Genomic DNA, 22910 nt, shown 5'->3' on the forward strand with positions numbered 1-22910 from the left:
TCACAACTATGACAACACTATCGTTTCGTGGCTTCCTGAACACAAACCGCAATGGGCAAGAAGTACCGAACCACACGCATCAGATTTTCATCAGAGGTTGCGTAAATCAACGCATGAAATCTGAGAGAATTAAGCAAGCAGTATCTCCCAAGTGTTGGTAATATTAAATTTAAACAATCTACAACCAAGATGACCACCAGTCATGCATTTTCTTTTTCCAATCCGTCCCATAATGGACACAACTGTGGACCTAGGGAATTTTACATATCAAATATGGGAATAATCCATCCAGCACTTCTCCAGATATAAGCCATAACAAACTCTACTGTCAAAATGCAAGATGGCTGTCTGTTTCCAATCAGTTCTACAAAATACAATGGACAAGGCACAACCACCTTCCACCAGTAAGTATATCAAATTTGAAAATGATACATTCAGTACTTATAAAAAAAAAACTGTAAAAATTCAAAATGGCTGCCTGTTGGCCATTTTGTTTTCAGTATTTGTCACAAAATGGACAATTAACAACAAAGTGCCAAGGGCAAACTACAGCTGAAAGACAACAAACAGGAAGATTCTGTAAATCTCTGACTTTATTATAACCAGACATATCACAGATTCTAAGTGTTTACCTCCATATCTTATACAGCAGACACTCAATTCAAAACACCTAAAACAGTGCTTTAGTGTATAAACAGTGAGTTTAAATTAGCATGACATAACATATCCATACATACAGATTGGCAATTTATAGTTCAGAGAGAAATGTTATTTATGTTGAACAGTAAAAATCTACAATGTTTCATGAAACTAAGTCCTTATTACCCACACAGGGTTAATTTCACAGGTTATTTTAAAGTTTACAGAGGAAATTACAACACAAAGTGATCGGTTTGAGAAGGTATTCTGTATCATTTGACTAGAAATGCTTGGAAAAGGGGTGCTTGTAATTACCCCTGATATGCAAAAATACAGCTGTTATCAATACATTATCCCATACCTAAGGAGTTGCCATATGAATGACAAGAAACTTGAAAACATTTTTTGAACTGGTTAAAAAAAAAAGTTTTAAACTTGATCCCCTCTTGGGAGGGCCAGGTCATCCCATTATAAAAACTTTGAATCCCTTTCCACTATAATTATTCTGGCCAAATTTGGTAAAAAAAAAACCTTCAACCATTTGGTATTAGCTAGATATTGAAATCATTAAAAGCTGATGACCTACAAACCAAATAAAGCACAAGGATGAAAAAAGATCACCTTCAGGCTGCAGAATCTATTTAACAGGTGGACAAATGACCTAGTCAACATGCTGACAGATGACCTAGTCAACATGCTCACAGATGACCTAGTCAACATGCTCACAGATGACCTAGTCAACATGCTCACAGATGACCTAGTCAACATGCTCACTACATGCAGTCGACATGCTCACAGATGACCTAGTCGACATGCTCACAGATGACCTAGTCGACATGCTCACAGATGACCTAGTCAACATGCTGACAGATGACCTAGTCAACATGCTCACAGATGACCTAGTCAACATGCTGACAGATGACCTAGTTAACATACTCACAGATAACCTAGTCAACATGCTGACAGATGACCTAGTTAACATGCTCACAGATGACCTAGTTAACATGCTGACAAATTACCATTTTTAGTTGCTAACAGATCAACTAGTTAATGTGCTAAAAAGATTTTAAACTAATACTTAGATTTAAATCTATCAAATTAACAGCAAAATCTTCCAACTAAATGTTTACACAGAAACAACATTCCTTTAATGTTTCTGTACATTAAGTTGAAATTTGAACCAAGAAGACAAATAAAACGAAGTCAAAAACATATACAAAATATACATTAACCTTACAATCACAATCAGCTTTCCCAGAGCCCTGTTACAAACACCTGGTTCCCACATTACTGCCAACCAAATGTTTACAAATAACTATCTATTCTACAGTTCAACAGTAGTACTTCTGATTTAATGTTACTGTGTAAGCTTTTTTAAAATTCCATAAAACAATATCTGATATAGGTGGGTTTTTTACCAGACAGAGGCTTTTTGCTGAATATATATGGCATATACACGTCTTCTATATAAAGAAAACAAGCAAATAGGAACAGATCCTCAGGTTAAATACAACTTACATGGACACTTAAGCATTGACAGCACGATACTTAATCATAAGTAGCATTGTTATAATTTCCATATTTTAGGATTCCTGACTTTTCTATTGCAACATGTACTTAAGGCATATTTAAATCTCAGAAGAAAATCCGAACAGCTTTTGGTAAAAAAAAAAAAACTCCCTGACTAACAAGGCTCACCACTCTAGACCACATGGTTCTTTTGACAATGCTGTTTTAACATATATTTGACCCATGATCTGAAACAGAGATCAAGATATTTATACGAAGAGTCATTAAAGCATTTCATCTCGCTTGTTTGCCAAATATCATAACCATTGGTCTATTTTTATTACAGTCGACAGGTAGAGGACCAGCACCATCAGGGCTCGACAAAAATGGCAATTTCAAAACTCATATCACAAATCTGAAGGTCAAAATGGGAAGTAGATATGTGAATTTTCATAGCTAGCTTACATAACCCTTACCACTGTTAATGAGTCTGTACTGGCATACGCTAACATTCCTCAAAAATACATGGGGAGATATATTGTCATTCTCCATCTCTCTAAAACTATACCAATAGTCAAACATACTCTGCTGTCAGAACTCGAGTTAATACAGTGTCAGACAATCAGTTACACTACATTCTCCCACTTTTCATTAATATATTCTCATCTCTAAAACACAACTCCACTGATCTAAATGTGACAAGTTTACACTGTATATCATATTGTACACATTTTATTTAACATTCATGTTCAACCAATGTATGCATACACAAACACATTTTAATCAAAACAACCCCAAAGATTTACATATCTACTCCAGTCATAAATTTGCAGTTGACCTCCATTAAGATAAATACATTTATATTGTACATTCACACAACTATCATCAAAGCTTGTGTGCACCAGTTAATTGTGTTGAGGTTAACAATTGATCATGAAGTGATTGGCTGATGTGTTCTGTCTAGGAGTATTTCATCATAGATCTGACAGCTGATGTGCAAAGTTTTTTTTATAAATTTATCTATAGATCAGCTGATGCATATTTAGTGTATTGAGGTAGAACACCTCACATGACTGGTTTACACAGGTTTTACTGTAGATCAGCTGATATGGCCAGTTTACACAGGTTTTACCTGTAGATCTGCTAATATGACCAGTTTACACAGGTTTAACTGTAGATCTGTAGATCTGCTGATATGACCAGTTTACACAGGTTTTACTGTAGATCAGTTGATATGACCAGTTTACACAGGTTTAACTGTAGATCAGCAGATATGACCAGTTTACACAGGTTTACCTGTAGATCAGCTGATATGACCAGTTTACACAGGTTTAACTGTAGATCAGTTGATATGACCAGTTTACACAGGTTTAACTGTAGATCAGCTGATATGACCAGTTTACACAGGTTTAAGTGTAGAACAGCTGATATGACCAGTTTACACAGGTTTACCTGTAGATCAGCTGATATGACCAGTTTTTTCAAGTTTACCTGTAGATCAGCTGATATGACCAGTTTACTCAGGTTTACCTGTAGATCAGCTGATATGACCAGTTTACACAGGTTTTACTGTAGATCAACTGAAATGACCAGTTTACACAGGTTTACCAGTAGATCAGCTGATATGACCAGTTTACTCAGGTTTACCTGTAGATCAGCTGATATGACCAGTTTACACAGGTTTACCTGTAGATCAGCTGATATGACCAGTTTACACAGGTTTTACTGTAGATCAGCTGATATGACCAGTTTACACAGGTTTCCCTGTAGATCAGCCGATATGACCAATTTACTAAGGTTTAATTGTTGTGTTTGGTTGGTTTCAGACCTCTATCATGATTACACTGCAGGTCGATCATATAAAACATACAAAGGGACACTCATCAACAGTTTAGTTCCAGTTCCTTCTCCACAATATTCTTATATTCATCAATGCCTCCTTCTAAAGTCTCCACACCACCATTCCTCACTACCCACAATTCCTTGCATAGCATTCGTATAAGACGCTCGTCATGAGAAACAAGCACAACTCCACCCTGTGGAAAGAAATTAGATGGTTTAAGAAATTACTCTATAAAAATAAACAAGGTATTGATTTGTCACCTGTACAAAGGTATATACTGCAACATTGTATTGTATGTAATACTCACCTGTGCAAATCTATATATAGCAACATCATATTGTAACAGATCAGGTCATTATTTAAGGCAATGCCTCCATGACACATCTAAATAAGAACAACCCCAAAGATTTACATATCTACTCCAGTCATAAATTTGTGGTTATCTCCATTAAGATAAATACACACAACTATCATCAAAGCTTGTGTGCACCAGTTAATTGTGTTGAGGTTAACAATTTATCATGAAGTGATCGATTGATGTGTTCTATTTAGGAATATCTTATCCCAGATCTGACAGCTAATGTGCAAAGTTTTTTTCATAATTTTACTACAGATCAGCTGATGCATATTTAGTGTACACGGGTTTCACTTAGATCAGCTGATATGACAGGTTCACACAACTATGGACCAAGGGGAACACACATATGAAATTTGAGAAAGATTCATCCAGTACTTCTCATGAAATGATAACGAAAACTGTTTCCAGACAGAGGGACAACAGACCACGAATGTAGGGTGATTTGAATAGCCCGCCATTCGATATTTGAGTGAAATAATGAAATGATCCAAGAGGCAGAAAGGTTCTTAATAGTCTGAGTTCTATAAAAACTGTCATTTTTGTTGTTGTAACATATATCTAAAAAACAACTTGACCTGTTTTATATATGTATTTTGGTTGAAGAATATTTTATTTTACCATATCTGGCTTTTGAGAAGATTTTTGAAATTTAGAGTCAAATTTTACCACGTTTCACACCATCCCTAAGGCCCTTTGGGTGTAGGGACCTTCTACACACATAATTCACAACTTTGGTTTACCTTTTTCCATGGAAAACTTCTGCAATAATTTCATAAATTTTGGTTCTAAGATTTTTGAGAAGAAGCAGAAAATATTAATCGTTTCCTGATAAACCATCACAACACATAATAATAGATAAAAGGCAATTGCCTCAGGCCATGTTTGCCTCAGGTTGCCCTAACAACAAATATCTGTACTTATATGTACCTGGAATTTCAGCAATGCATGACCTAGGGCTTCTATTGTCTCCATATCCAAATGATTGGTAGGTTCGTCAAGGATGAAGAAATTAGGACTGAAAAGGAAAAAGACAGATTTCATTAATTTCTAGCTTTTCATCAGTAGATGTGTGAGAGAAATTACAAGTAATCCAATAAATCACAGATTACTTCACAGAGGATTTCCTCTCACTTAAATCATCTGATAATAACATACATTAAAGATAAAAATTAAATATGGCATTATACTTTTTAAATTTTTCTCTGGTCTAATAATATTACAATCATCATCTATTCAATACACTCCACTGCAATGTAACTATAGGCCACTTGGTGATGAAATGTAACAGTGAGCATTCTTAAACTCATACTTACTTTTTCATTCCAAGCAAAGCAAATGCAACCCTTGATTTTTGACCTCCAGAGAGACTGGACACTGGTCGTAGGGCAAGGTCACCACTCACACCATACATCCCAAGCTTTCCCCGGTACACCTCAGAGTTCAGACCTTTATGGAAAGAAATGCATATTTAGGGATGTATCTTTCTACATGTGTGGCAAGCTGATTACAAGTCAGTGCAAGAGAATAATTCTTAAACTTTTACTGTGAATCAGTTAATCTACAATGCAGAATTTCTCAAAAACTGCCTGCAGATTGGTGCTCTAAATCTTCAAATTATATATCTTTGATTTATACATTACACAGTCAAATCAAACAAACAAACCTGTTAAATACAAGTGCCAGAGATGTTTTCCTCTACAGGTAGGAATATAAATGTGAATTTCACACAGTACATTATACAACCATCTATAACAGTGTGCCATGTTACTGAAGCAGTAGAAAGATCAGTAGATTGTCTATTTCTTTATTCTGTTTTTGTTCCAAGGGAGGAATCCCATCACCTACCTGGGAATCGCTCAGCCATCAGTTCTAATGAGGACAGGTCCATGGCAAGCTGGTCAACATGGTGCTGACTAAAGTAGCCGATGGAAAGATTGCGATGTACATGACGGATACCACTTACAGGATCCAGGGTTCCTAACAATATCTTTAGTAGAGTAGTTTTACCAGCACCGTTCTCTCCAACCTGGACAAAAATATTGTTTATGAATTTATTTACATACAAACAAATAAAGTATACATATTAAATTGTGTGCTGGATTAAAGAGGAATGCACGTTTTCAATTTTTGTGGGTGGGTATATTCCTTGCCTTGCAACGTCCAAAAAGGTTCAATTCGTTAGCAAGGTATGAAAAGGTTAAATTGGATAGCATTGTCTGAAAAGTTTAAATTGCTAAGCATTTATCTGAAAAATTGTAATTGCCTTGCATTGTCTAGAAAACTGAAATTTTTGAAAAATCTAAATCTCCCTGTATTGTCTGGAAAGCTGAAACTTTGACAATATATAATAATGAAATTCTACAGCAGCAAACTTCATGAAAGTTTCTCTTCTTTGAGCAACTATTCAGTAGAAGTTTTAATTGACTATAATCGATATATTTTCATTGCAAACAGAAACCTTGTTGTTTATAACAGGTGCTTGTTTACTTATTAATTCTAATTAGACATCATTAATTACAGATATGTTATATGACAGAGAAATGCCCTCTACCAAGAGGTCTCCTGCAGGATTTGACCAAATTCAATGTTTACCTAAAACCAGTCAATTTCTGTATGACAAGTTATCCTCACAAATTGATAACATAGACTTTATAACCTTATAACAGTGACTCAAGTTTATCATCCCAAACTGATGACTTAAATTGAACAAAAGTCAGTTTTAGTTGTAATATTTAAATATTTAAATGTTGTGTCATATAACATAAAAGTAACCTTTTTTAAGGTTAATAAGAGGATTTGACGACCTTTGAAAGATGATATTTCCCTCCACTTGCAGCCTAAGGAATTATCTACTTTTCTCAGGTCCACAAATCCTTATAATAACCTAAAAAATACCAATGTACTGTATATCATTGCCTCACATTAATACGTTAATACTTACTATACAAATTCTGGAGTCCATATTAGCATTTAAACATATATTTTTGAATATTATTCTCTCCTTAGAATAGTAGAAATTAACTTCGTCTAACATCAGGATAGGAGGTGACAATTTTTCACATTCAGGAAATCTGAAAGTAAATGTTGATATTTGAAACATGTTACACCACATGTAAATGTGTAAGAACCCTAGAGAAACGCCAACTCACTGGACTTTGTGTGGTCAGTTTTATATTGGCCATATTATGTTCAAATAGTGAAAAAAGGTCGAATCACTGACATTCCCTCACTTTTGATCAGTAGTTAAATGTTTTTTAAAATTTTTTTTAAATTTTATGTAGTCAAAATAATGTTTGAACTTGAACTAGAACATCATCTAAATATATTTACAGATTTGATAACACCTTGCCATCCCTGATTTTGATCAGATCATGAACAATAAAATAGAAACATGTCAACATCATCATAATTCTAACAAAAATTCAATAAAACTAGGGCAAACTATGAACACAAGAAAGATTTACACAGAGAATAAGACCAGGTGTTCTGGTTGACTAGTGATTCATGACACTTAAAACATCATCAAAGGGTTTTTTTGTCCGCGCAGAAAAACCTAAGGTGCAATAATACTGGCTGGATAAGGTGATGCTCTCATTTACAACACAAAACTCTTTGATCCAGCATATTTACACTAAAAACAGGAATTTTTAGTGTCTTTCTTGTAAAGGACAAAATAAAAGAATATTGATTCAATATACAATAATCTAAGATCACATAGCTCCCTTCAATCCTTCCCCAACCTAAAAAATGTCACGCCCACAATATTGGAACAGGACAATGAACCACTGAAGCTTAAAATGCAGTTAAGATCCAACCATCACTATATATCCACAGCCTAAGTGTCCATAGAATCTTCGAAATCAAAGACCGTGGCGATTGTGAACTTTTTTAGTTTAAGGTAGAAATTGAAGACGACATTAAAAACTGTCCTGGTGATCCTGATCATTTTACTACCACAAACAGTACATAACTTACTTGAACTGGACTTTGGATTCTTTTTCCACTGGTACAAGTTTTGGTCTGAAAATTATAAATGGAAATATTTGTAAGTCTGAACACAATTTAATGAAACAAACAGTTTTAATAACAACCTGATATACTAAAGGAAAATGCTGAACTAAAACTACTGTGTAAATTAAAAATTAAAAACTAATGTATCACACGACTCATGTAGCTAATATCATTTAGCTGAGATTAACAGATGACAGTCCTATAAGTTCAGGGTATTCAACGTGTGATGTCAACAACTAATGCTTAAAGCATTGGTCAATTATTCTAAGGCTATCCATCTGTCGGTCTGTCCTTTGTCCATTAGTCTTTCATTACCAAAGTCTGACAAGTGCACAATGATCATGAAGATTAATACACATCGCAAAAATGATGTCATCCATTTTCTGTTTCTTCAAATACCAAAAAACGCTTTTTATATTTCCAGATAAAGGACAGACACTCTCATTGTCATGTATTATCTTAGAATCACCACAAGGCGAATGAGACAGATAATGTAATCCTATCCTCTTAAGTTTTTGTGTTACAGTACTACAGAGGACAAAGCATTCAATGATTAGTAAACAGACACACTAATACAGCACTTTGATCTTAAAGGGTACTAACGTGGGGTTGAACTTTTTGTGTTTTTTTAAAAACTTTGCTATTTCAAGGATAGACTATATATCTGAGCTCAAGAAATATACTTACACTAATTTCAACAGCTTGTTGAAATGTGAATGTGTGGATTATGTGTACCATGTTCGTGTACATATGATATAGTGGATTAAATGTACCCAGGAAATCAATGTAAATAAATCACCCACGAAAATTAAAAATTTTTCAGTATACTACACTGCCCCTAATCTTTATGTGTTCCTGACATATATACTTATAATTTTTCTAATATCTTAAGATTTTACAATATACTTCACTGCCTCTAATCTTTATGTGTTCCTGACATATATACTTATAATTTTTCTAATATCTTAAGATTTTACAATATACTACACTGCCTCTAATCTTTATGTGTTCCTGACATATATACTTACAATTTTTCTAATATCTTTAATTTACTCTGGACTTGTGAAGCACGTTTGGCATTGTATCTGAACTTATCGATGAAAACCTGGAAAATGACAACAAAAAAGTGTTATAAATAAAAGTAATACTCTAAACATGGGATTAATTTTTATTTCAAATGACCTGTTTCTTCGTAATAAGAAATGCTATTCTTTAGAAAACTACATAAACAAAAACACCATTCTTAGAATAAAAATAAAAAGAAGAAAAATATAAATACAGTAAATATATTATTTGAAAAAAAAAATGCCATCAAATGTTAAAACAAAATTATGCCGGTTCATTTGGTATTGTCTTAATTATTGCAGCAAAATTGATGATAAATTGAATATTGAGACATAAATTTAATCCTTGGTGAAACACCTTGTGTTTTTTCTTGGTGTCCTGAACACATCTAAGAATTCACTTTCATTAAACTTAATTTATTATAAGAATTTTGAAAATAGTGTTTTAATTTTGCCTGCAGAAAGTCCTATAAAATCATTTTGAGGTATTATATAAATAAACATACCAGTTACAGCATAATTTATAATAGGCTTGATTCTGTCATGCACAAATTTTGCAATTAAGTGTCAAAACAGAACATCTCATTTTCCTAAAGGCAAAGCAATTACACAATTAACTCTCTCTCAATTAAAGCACTCATAACATGTCAATTTTTTTGTCAATTAAAACAATCATACCACATAACTTTTTCTCAATCAAAATTTGCCAGATAGATATTCACCATTTAATCTGATGATGAAAATTCGATATTGGCAAAAAAACCACATAAGTTATGTAATGACTTGATCCACCATTGTGTTGGTGTGACTTACCTGTATATGGTCACGGTACTGTTGTTGTGCTTCAAACTCTCTTTGTTGGGCCAGTAATCGCTCTTCCCGTGTTTTATGAAACACTTCATAGTTACCGCGGTACGTGTCTATCTTCTGGTTGTGTAGTGAGAGAATGTCAGTAGCTACAGCGTTTAGGAACTGACGGTCGTGAGAAACAACTAATATCGTGGTGGGCCAGCTCTGAAATATATACATAGTACTACTATTATAACTATATATATATATATTCTATATTCGTGGTGGGCCAGCTCTGAAATATATACATAGTACTATATATTATAACTATATTCATGGTAGGCCAGCTCTGAAATATATACATAGTACTACTGTTATAACTACATATATATTCTATATTTGTGATGAGCCAGCTCTGAAATATATACATAATACTACTATTATAAGTATATATATACTACTGAAATATATAAGTATATATATATTCTATATGGTGGTGGGCTGAAATATATACATAGTACTACTGTTATAACTACATATATATTCTATATTTGTGATGAGCCAGCTCTGAAATATATACATAATACTACTATTATAAGTATATATATATTCTATATGGTGGTGGGCCAGCTCTGAAATATATACATAGTACTACTGTTATAACTACATATGTATTCTATATTCGTGGTGGGCCAGCTATGAAATATATACATAGTACTACTAATATAACTATATATATATTTCAAATCACTGATATGTCATGTGAGACTTCTATTCAAATCAATATAAGAACAGAGTTAATTCTGATAGATATAGGAATACCCCACGTCCCCTGATCTTTTGATTTCAAAAACAGTTAAGATTGCCTCTTGACCCTTTAACCTTGAGCAATGACCAATCATATTGGATTCTGTCTCTACCTCCAATTGTGTAAACTTTTACACTTCTATCTCTTATCAAGATACATGGTTTTGATTAGACAGAAACTGAGGGTGTCAGGATAACTCTACTTATCATGAATTCTATGATTACAACTACGACAAATTTATGTGACTTTGATCATTTTTCTTTAAATAATGCTATACATTTATTTGGTCCCTTTACACTTAAACTTATTTTCCTGTACTGAAATCAAAGCAGACTAATATGTAGCTTATGACAACTTACTGAAATGTTCCAATGAAATTTTTAAACTTCATCTTTTTAACGCGTGGTAATAATTCACATCATCCAGCAGGCATTGATATTGTGTTCAGATAAACTAATCATCACTGACAAGGTATATATCTCTAAACTGTTAATAATTTCTCACTTAACAATAAGTAACTGGTGAGAAAGGACTCCCTCAGGTGTAAATACCTTCCCACTTGACAATAAGTCACTAACGAGGTAGGAATCACTCACCTGTAAATAGTTTTCCAACCATATGATTGCTTTCATATCCAACATGTTAGTAGGTTCTGTAAAACATGGAGAACACAGTTATTAAAAGAAGCTGCAGATATAGATTGGGGTGTTTATGATCTACACACTTTGGTCCACACAATAACGAGAGTGACATCATTAACAACAGATAGAATATGTTGTTTTTATCATAAAACAAGAACTGCTGGAGAATTCACTCAGCTTACTTAAATGTACATCTGAAGATGACATTTGTTTGTGTAAATATCTATACAGAAATTTGAAAAGCAAAATTTTTTCTCTTTTTTTTTTAATTGGACTTTTACTTCCTGTTCGGACATCAATGTATAACGGTTGGACCACTCACCAATCACAATGTCATGACAGGATGTATTGATCATTTAAACATATATAAACTCCCAGATTTTACCTACACACACAAAATGTTATCATTTGGATGCTGGCAGTAATGAAATATTCATATCTAGAATTATTATGTCAATTAACATATACTACTTAAGAGCAGCACTTCGGTGTATGAAAAAAGTGTTTTGTCCAAACTTTAACCATTCATAAATGCAATTAGTGACAAATACTAACGTAATATACTAATATCCCATAACTCACCTGTTAACCCATCATATTTAGGAAAGAAAATATTTTTCCAAATTTAACATGAATTACCAGTTAAGCATGTGAATTGTTTGTGATTTCAAATATCCACTTTGTCAACCAGAAAAAGCCTCTAAACAAGTTGTATTTTAAGATAAATCTGCTAAAAACATGTCTATAACTTACTTTTCTGAAGCTTAAACATTTGGAACACACACAAATTAATTTATAGAAATTTCAAAATGTTGTCAACATGCAGAGTGGTTTACTTACCATCAAGTAACAGTAAGTCTGGCCTACAAAATAAATAATATTTCATATCAACAAGTGACATAAAAAGATAGAAAATGGAAATACATCAAAAATATAAAAGACAGCTGTAAGACATGAGTACTTCTACTCCAAGCACCTTGACTCATGACTATCTTAGTAAGAATGAAAGGGTGTAGAACACCATGCTTTGATACTATGGGGTGAATATGAACCAAATCTGTTGTGAGATCTGCAAGATATGACTTTGACTATGAACGGAAGATGATGGGACAGGTGTACACAGGTAATGCTATATGAACCCTTCCTGTCATCAAATGACAGGGTATAAAATCAACAGTATTGTAATATTAACACATTTACCATATCATTACACATTGATGTTCTGGTTTTATCTCAGAAAACAAAACATTCTCCGTCTTTTTGCATGATCAAATCTGCCACCAACCATCACCAAGGAAATATCTCTAGAGTTGTAATGACTACTGCAGTGTGTAAAGATTTAAATGTAACAGGATCACAGTAACATTGAACAGAAAATTAGGGAGGAGGTCGGTGTTTACAAATAAGATCAACATGTCAGTTACAGGAATGAGAGGTATTCTTACTTTGAAAACAGTGCCCTTGCCAAAGCCAATCTCATTCGCCAGCCTCCTGAGAATTCTCTGTAACCAATTACAAAGTGTTATTTTTGTTTGTTATTGAACAATCAACAATGATTTGTAATGTCACGGGGTAAACTTAATGTTTTCTCTTCATGTCCAGGTGTGTAACTTCCTCTTTGTAACTATGTAGCTGCATACACCTCATCACAGGTTAAAGCAAATTGTATGCAAAATTATCTTGATTTCTTTCCAGATTTTGGGGGGCGGGGGGACTTTGCCCTGAGACCCCAAGTAATATTTTCTGTTCTCTGCTCTCCTAATTCATTCCAGTCTATTAACAATCAAAAATTGCTAGGCTCCGCACCTGGTGACATGAAAACAAACATTGGCTTCTTACAAATCTCTGATTTTATGTTACATTTCAAAATGTATATTTTTAAATATGCAACTGGCTTTTTGATTGTCAAAATTGAAGTTATACTAGTATTTCATTTATTGTGAAAAAACAACATTATTGTAAATTGTTCTTTCGCAGCTGTATCAGAAAGCCTACAATATTTACTTTGTGGGAGCAGCCTGCATTTTAGGTGTAAATCCTAGGCCTGCTAGAATGACACCAGCTCTTGAGGGTGCCTTTGCAGCATCCATAGCTTCTAACTCGTGGTAAATCTCTGTTAATCGTGATGACAATTCACCATCACTTTTTGTATTATTTGCAGAAAGTTTATTTGAAATGTCTCTTTCTTCCTGTAGTAAGGCCTCTCTCTTGATGTCACACTCCAGTACACTCTGTAGAGCCACTGTATCATCTCCATGGACTTCCTGTTCTACGTGTAACACTGATATATGGGAGGGAATCTTAAGATGTTTTCTGTAAGTAAAAATACAAACCCAATCAAATTTGATATCAGACACTATATCCAATATTTTCTATGTCATATTTTGTAGGGCAGTCAGGATACAGAGTGGTGCAGTAACACACTCTACTTTCACCAAGACAACCAGGGTTTGATTATCTGATTGGACATGAAAAGGCATGGAATCACTTGCCTACAGGATTATATACCAACACAACAACAGGATTACACACCAACACAACAACAGGATTATACACCAACACAACAACAGGATTACACACCAACACAACAACAGGATTACACACCAACACAACAACAGGATTACACAACAACACAACAACAGGATTACACACCAACACAACAACAGGATTACACATCAACACAACAACAGGATTACACACCAACACAACAACAGGATTACACACCAACACAACAACAGGATTACACACCAACACAACAACAGGATTACACACCAACACAACAACAGGATTACACACCAACACAACAACAGGATTACACACCAACACAACAACAGGATTACACACCAACACAACAACAGGATTATACACCAACACAACAACAGGATTACACACCAACACAACAACAGGATTATACACCAACACAACAACAGGATTACACACCAACACAACAACAGGATTACACACCAACACAACAACAGGATTACACACCAACACAACAACAGGATTACACACCAACACAACAACAGGATTACACACCAACACAACAACAGGATTACACACCAACACAACAACAGGATTACACACCAACACAACAACAGGATTACACACCAACACAACAACAGGATTACACACCAACACAACAACAGGATTACACACCAACACAACAACAGGATTACACACCAACACAACAACAGGATTACACACCAACACAACAACAGGATTACACACCAACACAACAACAGAATTACAAACCAACACAACAACAGGATTACACACAACAACAGGATTACACACCAACACAACAACAGGATTACACACCAACACAACAACAGGATTACACACAAACACAACAACAGGATTACACACCAACACAACAACAGGATTACACACCAACACAACAACAGGATTATACACCAACACAACAACAGGATTACACACCAAAACAACAGGATTACACACCAACACAACAACAGGATTACACACCAACACAACAACAGGATTACACACCAACACAACAACAGGATTACACACCAACACAACAACAGGATTACACACCAACACAACAACAGGATTACACACCAACACAACAACAGGATTACACACCAACACAACAACAGGATTACACACCAACACAACAACAGGATTACACACCAACACAACAACAGGATTACACACCAACACAACAACAGGATTACACACCAACACAACAACAGGATTACACACCAACACAACAACAGGATTACACACCAACACAACAACAGGATTACACACCAACACAACAACAGGATTACACACCAACACAACAACAGGATTACACACCAACACAACAACAGGATTACACACCAACACAACACAACAGGATTACACACCAACACAACAACAGGATTACACACCAACACAACAACAGGATTACACACCAACACAACAACAGGATTACACACCAACACAACAACAGGATTACACACCAACACAACAACAGGATTACACACCAACACAACAACAGGATTACACACCAACACAACAACAGGATTATACACCAACACAACAACAGGATTACACACCAACACAACAACAGGATTACACACCAACACAACTACAGGATTATACACCAACACAACTACAGGATTATACACCAACACAACAACAGGATTATACACCAACACAACAACAGGATTATACACCAACACAACAACAGGATTACACACCAACACAACAACAGGATTATACACCAACACAACAACAGGATTACACACCAACACAACTACAGGATTATATACCAACACAACAATATACACCAACACAACAAACAGGATTACACACCAACACAACAACAGGATTACACACCAACACAACAACAGGATTACACACCAACACAACAACAGGATTACACACCAACACAACAACAGGATTATACACCAACACAACAACAGGATTATACACCAACACAACAGGATTATACACCAACACAACAGGATTACACACCAACACAACAACAGGATTACACACCAACACAACATGATTATACATCAACACAACAACAGGATTATACACCAACACAACAGGATTATACACCAACACAACAGGATTATACACCGACACAACAGGATTATACACCAACACAACTACAGGATTATACTTACTTGGAGAGCATTCTTAGTAACGTTGTTTTACCAAGACCATTTCTCCCAACAAAGCCGTATCTCCGTCCAGCTAATAATTGCACAGATGCACCAGTGATCAGAACCCTTCAAAGAAAACAAACAGTCTTAGAAGCATTCATATCATATAGTATGGGTAAATATGGACACTCTCATTGATGCCTGTCGAAATAATATTACTAAAGTTAGAAGAAAAAATAAAACAATATCCCAGAGGGATCGTGATGCCCACCATTGTTTGATCTTTATTTGCTCTTTGAAAGTTGGATATTTTCCTTTTTTTTCTCTTCTCTGTTTTAGCAATTAATGATAAGAAATTTGAAAATTCCTTTGCAGAATAGCAATGATAATCTTTTTCTGCCAAATCCAAAATGGTTGCCTGGAAGCCTTCTTTTCTTTCTGATCAGCCCCAAAATCAGATGGGCACAAGTAGAGACTGAAGGGAACATACATATGAAATTTGAGAAAGATCCATTCTGTGTTTCTTATGAAATAGGGATAACAATCTTTCTAGAAAAAATCAAAGATGGCTGCTTGTAGGCCATTTTCTTTTTCTGATTAGTACCAAAATCAACCAGGCACACCTAGAGATCAACAGAAACATACACATGAAATTTGAGAAAGATCTATGCAATATTTCTCAAGAAATAGAGTTAACAAACATTCAAAGTAAAAATCCAAGATGGCCGCCTGTCAGCCATTTTGTTTTTCTGATCAGTCCCAAAATAAGATGGGCACAACTAGGGACCAAGGGGAACCTACATATCAAATTTGAGAAAGTTCCATCCAGTACTTCTCAAGAAATGATGATAATAAAAAATTATTTACAGACAGATGGACCACGGATGTAGAGCAATTTGAATAGCCCACCATCATCACCAGTTTAGTTTGACAAGAAGAGGAGAACAAAGTGTTACTGCTTTATGTATAAAGATAGGCCTGTCTCATAATTGTTGTCCCTTGTAAGCATATTGATTCTACACTGCCATCACTACTTTATAATACTTAACTGAAACAAGTATGAAGGATTAAACGATGTGCAGATCCACTTACCCAAACCATAACAAACATCTATAAATAAAATGTACATCTCACTACTGATTTTGCCAATACAGTTGCTGGACATGAGATGTTCATAATATCCCACTATCATCATCTCATTCTGTTTTCTTTAAGTGGCATATCTAAATTTTTGCTACCATCTATAGTTACACCAAAGCTCTGCTGTAGCTTTAAGCATTACTTACTTTTCACCAAATGCGATATCAAAGTTGTCAATTTTAATGTCATATGATCTGTTAGCTCCAGAGGCATCAAACTTGACATCTTTTCTGTTGAATTGTTGACTAGCACTGGCTTCTTCCTGCGCCCTGGAAAATAAATAATATATAAATATGTATGTACCTTCGATGTAAATGGCACTCTTCAGCTGATAAAGAACTGTAAACTGAACTGCCTACATGTTCACAACGAGGTTAGAATTGGCAGCAAAAACAAACCATCAAAGTGAGTATATTCAAAGTGAATGTCTGATATCAAATAGACAGTCAAACCACTCAAAGTAATCTTAGTGTCTAATACCAATGTAAAACAAGTATGATAAGACACACCATACCATTTTAATATCTTTGTTAATGATTTCAATAGTGCAGGTCAGTTGTAATTACAAGTGCTTTCCACATTTAGCACACCAAAACATTTCTGCCATGTAAACAACATCATTGGGTATTTGGAAATCTACAAATAACTGATATAATTACATCAGGCATTTCCCTTCACAATCAAACAATTAAATGGTTTAATGGAAAATAAAACAGGAAGAAATTTTTCAGTTCTTCCAAAGATGGCAACTTTCTTTAAGAATCCCAAATTTCTGATCAACTTGTTATTCTATCATTACCTTTTATATACACCATTGTGACATACCTCCTGATACCATATGTATGTAAAAATCATGGAAGGGAAATAACTCTTCAGAATATAATTTGAACATTGCTACAAAACTATTACTACTTCAGTAACTAATCAAACACAACATGGTTGATAAGATTGTTGGGCAAGTAGATTGTTTTTCTCTCAACAAACTTTTATTGATAGACAATCTGATTCAAGTGTATCCCACCAAATCCTAAGAAGGATGTGACATTATATAGCACTGTCACAACCTTTCCATAGGACTAAGGTTATCATAATATTTGTGTATTCGATTCCTTTCTAGGAATTCTATTATTGAAAATATTACTTAATCCTAATTTCTATTCAATTATTTTTTTCGAATTTGTCAGTTATTTCCCACAGTGGGTCAGCGTTTAAGTTTTTACATCACATGTTAAAGTTCACAGTATATAAAAATTAAGACAATCAAAGAAAGGCATGGAGACATGAATCAGAGACAGCTATTTTAATTTGTCATTAATCTTGAATGCTTACTGATTGTTTTAAAGTTAAAAAGCTTCCTTAAACGGAAAAAAAATTCACTTAAAAAGTAACTAAAAACGCTGCTGGCATAATGTTTTGCATAATGTTACTCTCATTTCATAAAAAAAAATCTTGGTTTTATTTTACTGATTTGTTGTGGATTTTAAGACATTTAATGGCATTAACCGGATAAGTAAAACAGAAGTAGAGAAATCTAAAACCAATTGCAGGCATAGGAAATACCATTATTTAAGAACCACAGTGACATTTAGATATTCATGTTATGATGTTGTGTTTTCTAAACTTACCCATTTGTCTTTGGTTTCGGTACATTTCCTTTCCGATCTTTGTTTTTCAGAATTTTTGCTTCTGCTTTTTCTAATTTTTTTGGATCCACTTGCTGAAAGAGAATTGAAATCAAAGATCAAAACAACTCGAGGATTATTCATGTAAAAATGTATATCTGCATTTTCTCAAAAACTTTCCTCGGACCTCCATCAGTTAGAAGCAAAATTCTTGTATAAATGCCCCAGATTAACCCATTAAAGCTGTTTGGATAAAAAGAAAATTTAAACCCCTTGAGAACCTACAGAAGAAATTCAAGTGAAACAATGTAAAGTAATAATTAAAATTCATATTAAGGGTCGCTGAGCTACCATAACCAAGAGAAAATTAAACGTTATACATTAAAAAATGTTTATCTAATTTAAATACAGAAATTGAAACATTCTAAACATATTTATTACACAGAAAAACAATCATATTTCACTCTGACAATCTTTACAAACAATAGATGTGAAATAGAGTATAGCCAGGAGTACATAGGACAGGATAGACAATTATCTACATCATACAGGTGCCTGCATGAGCAGTTCTGAAGGTGTCTAAGATTTCCTGACAAATGTGGTATTTTTTTAATATGACTGTACCGATGCATTTTCCTTCTTTGCTATCCAGATACTGTTGGTTTGTACTAGTGATTCGCTTTCCTCGCCCAGTAGAGACATTTGAACTGGAGTAGTCAGCATCCTTTTGTGAGATTGCTCTGGAGAAACACTGTCCCGAGACCTGTTTGGCACAAAACATAAGCCTCAGTATTAAAACCTGGCTGTAAGTTACCAAAACAAAACTTTCAGTAGAAGACACTTTACCTCACGATGATTTGAAATTTTGACTAAAAGTAAGTCAGGTAGTATTACACCATTATATGCTTTCAATAAATCCTAATTTGCAAATCTCTCAGTAATTTTTGAAGGATTTTTCTGGCAATCCAAAGTACCATTTCCAAAATTTTGATGAGACCAGTTACAAAAAGATATAGTTAGTTCTCAAAATTTGAGTGAGTTTTACAGGAAAAGCAACAGTCCAAAAAATCACTGAAATCTGTTGTATTCAATATTTCAAATATATTTTTAAAAATTCACTATATGTATGTTTTGAGAAAATCTAAACATTAAATTTTTCATACCCATTCATGATATTATATAACCTCCCACATATATCCTTGATGTCATCTTCAGATTTGTTTTCATCAGTTTGTAATAACATGATTCCAATGGCCTCGAACAGGTCATCTGGTGTGTCAAAGTCATCATGTCCATCTTCAAGAAGACCTTCAAAACAATAGAAAATGAAAAATACACACAATTTCTATAATTCAATTTGGTAAAAAGTTGTCCAAAAAATGATAGTTGTAGCTTGGCTGTGTTCAGTTTACATTTTTGTGGAAGAAAGAGGTAGTAAGGCTTTTAAGCATCTCTATTACAATATTAGTGGAGTTGTAAAGGTGAAGTATTTGGATGATCTCTATGTAATGGGCCAGGTTGGTCTGGACATTAGCTATATCATAAATAATTGACGACGGACAATTTTGCAGGCATGCTCTTCCATCTTCATATTAGATATTTAAATGTTTCTATTTTTGAACATATGTGATGCAATTTCTTTGTTAGTAATGATGTTGAAACAGAAATTCTACCATCTTTTTTCCTTTTTCAACTTGATATACTGAATCTGCTTGTTACAGAGTCTAAATACAATACACAATCAAGGGTAGTTAATCAAATTTGATTATCATTTGAATGCCAACCACAGAATGGGTCACTGGCTTCCCTAGTTAATTTGTTACAGTATAAATGTTACAGTTCTGACATTCATCAACTCCCAAGTCAATACATCAAAATAAATTAGAATGTTAGAATAATTAAGACTACACTGGAAACATTGTTATTTTCTTCAACAACAAACTTTGCAACAGTTTGAATGATTTTTCTTTGAACTACTTTTTCTTTCCAGATATAAATAAAATTAGGTTCAGTATGACTGGAAACCACAGAAAATGATAAATCTTTTAAAATAGGATTTAATATAACAATGGATGCAGATGAAAGGCCTCCATATCCATATATCAGTGAAATTACAAAAAAGCAAACCAAAAATTTAAATAAAAAGTGCCAAGTTATTGAATGAACTTTTTCTGAATCAACAAGAAATTGAATTTTAAATGTTACTTCTTCATCCAATCTTATTTCTAATTGTTTAGCATTACATGAGTCTATGACATGCTGCAGTAGACTGTTCAATGAATCAATAAGTATTTTTTGTAGGGTTTTTCAGATAAGTCCAAATCACAATTCCTAAATTTTGATTTGTCCTAATATTAAGAGTCATAGTGGGTTTTAAAAAATTTAGAGAGTCCCACAGGAATAGCAAGAGTCCATGACTCAAATTACCGAGTCCCAAAATTTACTGTCCTTAATATGATGACTTAAGATCTTTTTCCGGGATCGGTGTTACGACGGATTTTGAAAAAAATTATGGATGTGCCGTCATGTCCTGATAAACATGTAGAAAACGTTTGCTGGGATTCTACTGTCAAAGTTCTTCACAATTTTGAAAGTATTGATCAGATCCTCTCTTGTAACTTTCATATAAAGCTAGTGTTATTTTCCTTTGCACTACTCTTTCTTTACACACCAGGTATAATTCACTTGATGTTCAATATGATCGGATCCCAAAGAAGATGCCAATAACACTTATCATGATCAGCTGCTGTGTTGTGCAATACTCTCAAAAGTGTGCAGATGATCGTGGATTTAAGGACGATTTTGAATGAAAATCATTAGACATTTTGATCTTCTTTGTACATAATAACATCATTTACAACTATCCATACACATATTTGATTTACCATTTATATAATCGACAATTTCTGTGTCAATTGATGAGAAACATTCCGTCAGTACGGCTCCGTAGGCCGCCATGCTGTCAGACTGTAATCTCTAACCAAAAAGAAAAGGTCACAATAAGGCAAATATCGGCTTTTTTCCGATAAACTGTACAATATTTCCCTTCTATTTGCGATAACATTTATAATATGAGTTAATGTTTTATTATTCTAGACCACTGATAAATGAACAAATTAATATATCTAAATATACTTTTATTTAAGGGTAACGATGTCTCTAGGTGCGTTCGTATCGCTAAAAATTGAAAATATTTATTGTTATTTGATGTGTACTGCATCTCGTTTTGCATTTTGATACTATGAATTAATTTTACAATTGTATAAAAAAAATCACGAAGAATTTATTCTTGAAATTAGTATTGATTACAAAAAAAGTTTCTTTTCCAAAAGATAACTTTTCTGTAACGAATGCACCGACGCAATTATCACTTCCTAGATTGCTTTTGTTTAGGTGGTTGAGCCTTCTCATTCGGTCAATTGTACAAGTAGTGTCTGAAAGGAAGAAAAATGCTTCGGTGACATTCACCTTATCATTACACGGGTTAGTATTTAATCTTTTGGCGCTTATCCCACATGGTAACGTGATGTGAAATGTAACTTAAAGTTGTCAACTGATAGACAAACCCTTAACACGATACGGTTTCAAGAGATGCAGATTGATTGGTTGGAATTATTATGACGTTTTATTGGCCTCTGTTTATGTCGTTCGTCAACTCCAGTCCAATATGAAAAAAATGGATGGAACGTCAGAATAATTCGGACTGCAGAGTGGTGAAAATTAATAGGAAAATTTACGGTCAAAATAGTGATCTGATTGAGAACTTTGTGCGATATGAATCGAAGCAGGACGTGTTTGATGCTGGTTAATTTGCGTTTTGAATCCGTTATGGTATACCATCTTACAATGTATTTCAATTGACCAATC

The 22910-nt window shown here is 34.0% G+C and overlaps 1 protein-coding gene across 1 annotated transcript; it reads right to left on the bottom strand.

Annotated features, from left to right (window-relative positions):
* Positions 1-2864: 2864 nt before the first annotated feature.
* On the bottom strand, positions 2865-22001 carry LOC132557534 (ATP-binding cassette sub-family F member 3-like). Its single transcript, XM_060222033.1, has 18 exons — positions 21929-22001; positions 20207-20351; positions 19668-19806; positions 19047-19138; positions 17568-17690; positions 16303-16407; positions 13667-13975; positions 13108-13164; positions 12503-12525; positions 11618-11673; positions 10238-10438; positions 9389-9465; positions 8325-8369; positions 7291-7420; positions 6195-6375; positions 5663-5795; positions 5277-5364; positions 2865-4184 (listed from the first exon to the last, which is right to left on the bottom strand). The coding sequence occupies exons 1-18, from the start codon at positions 21999-22001 to the stop codon at positions 4032-4034; spliced, it is 2130 nt and encodes a 709-aa protein (XP_060078016.1). The 3' UTR covers positions 2865-4031.
* Between the last annotated feature and the right edge of the window lie 909 nt (positions 22002-22910).

This window comes from Ylistrum balloti, unplaced genomic scaffold (assembly GCF_031769215.1).
Source record: "Ylistrum balloti isolate Yb309-2 unplaced genomic scaffold, AGI_CSIRO_Ybal_v1 Utg369656, whole genome shotgun sequence".
NCBI lineage: Eukaryota > Metazoa > Mollusca > Bivalvia > Pectinida > Pectinidae > Ylistrum > Ylistrum balloti.

What these genes read in the sequence shown, in the direction of transcription:
- LOC132557534 (XM_060222033.1), bottom strand. Translation starts at nt 22,001, where the DNA reads ATGGCGGCCTACGGAGCCGTACTGACGGAATGTTTCTCATCAATTGAC. An exon ending in CAAAGAAGGAAAATGCATCG is followed by an intron (nt 19,139 to 19,667) that starts GTACAGTCATAT and finishes ATTCTCTTTCAG; the next exon opens with CAAGTGGATCCAAAAAAATT. An exon ending in GATATCGCATTTGGTGAAAA is followed by an intron (nt 16,408 to 17,567) that starts GTAAGTAATGCT and finishes TTTTCTTTGAAG; the next exon opens with GGTTCTGATCACTGGTGCAT.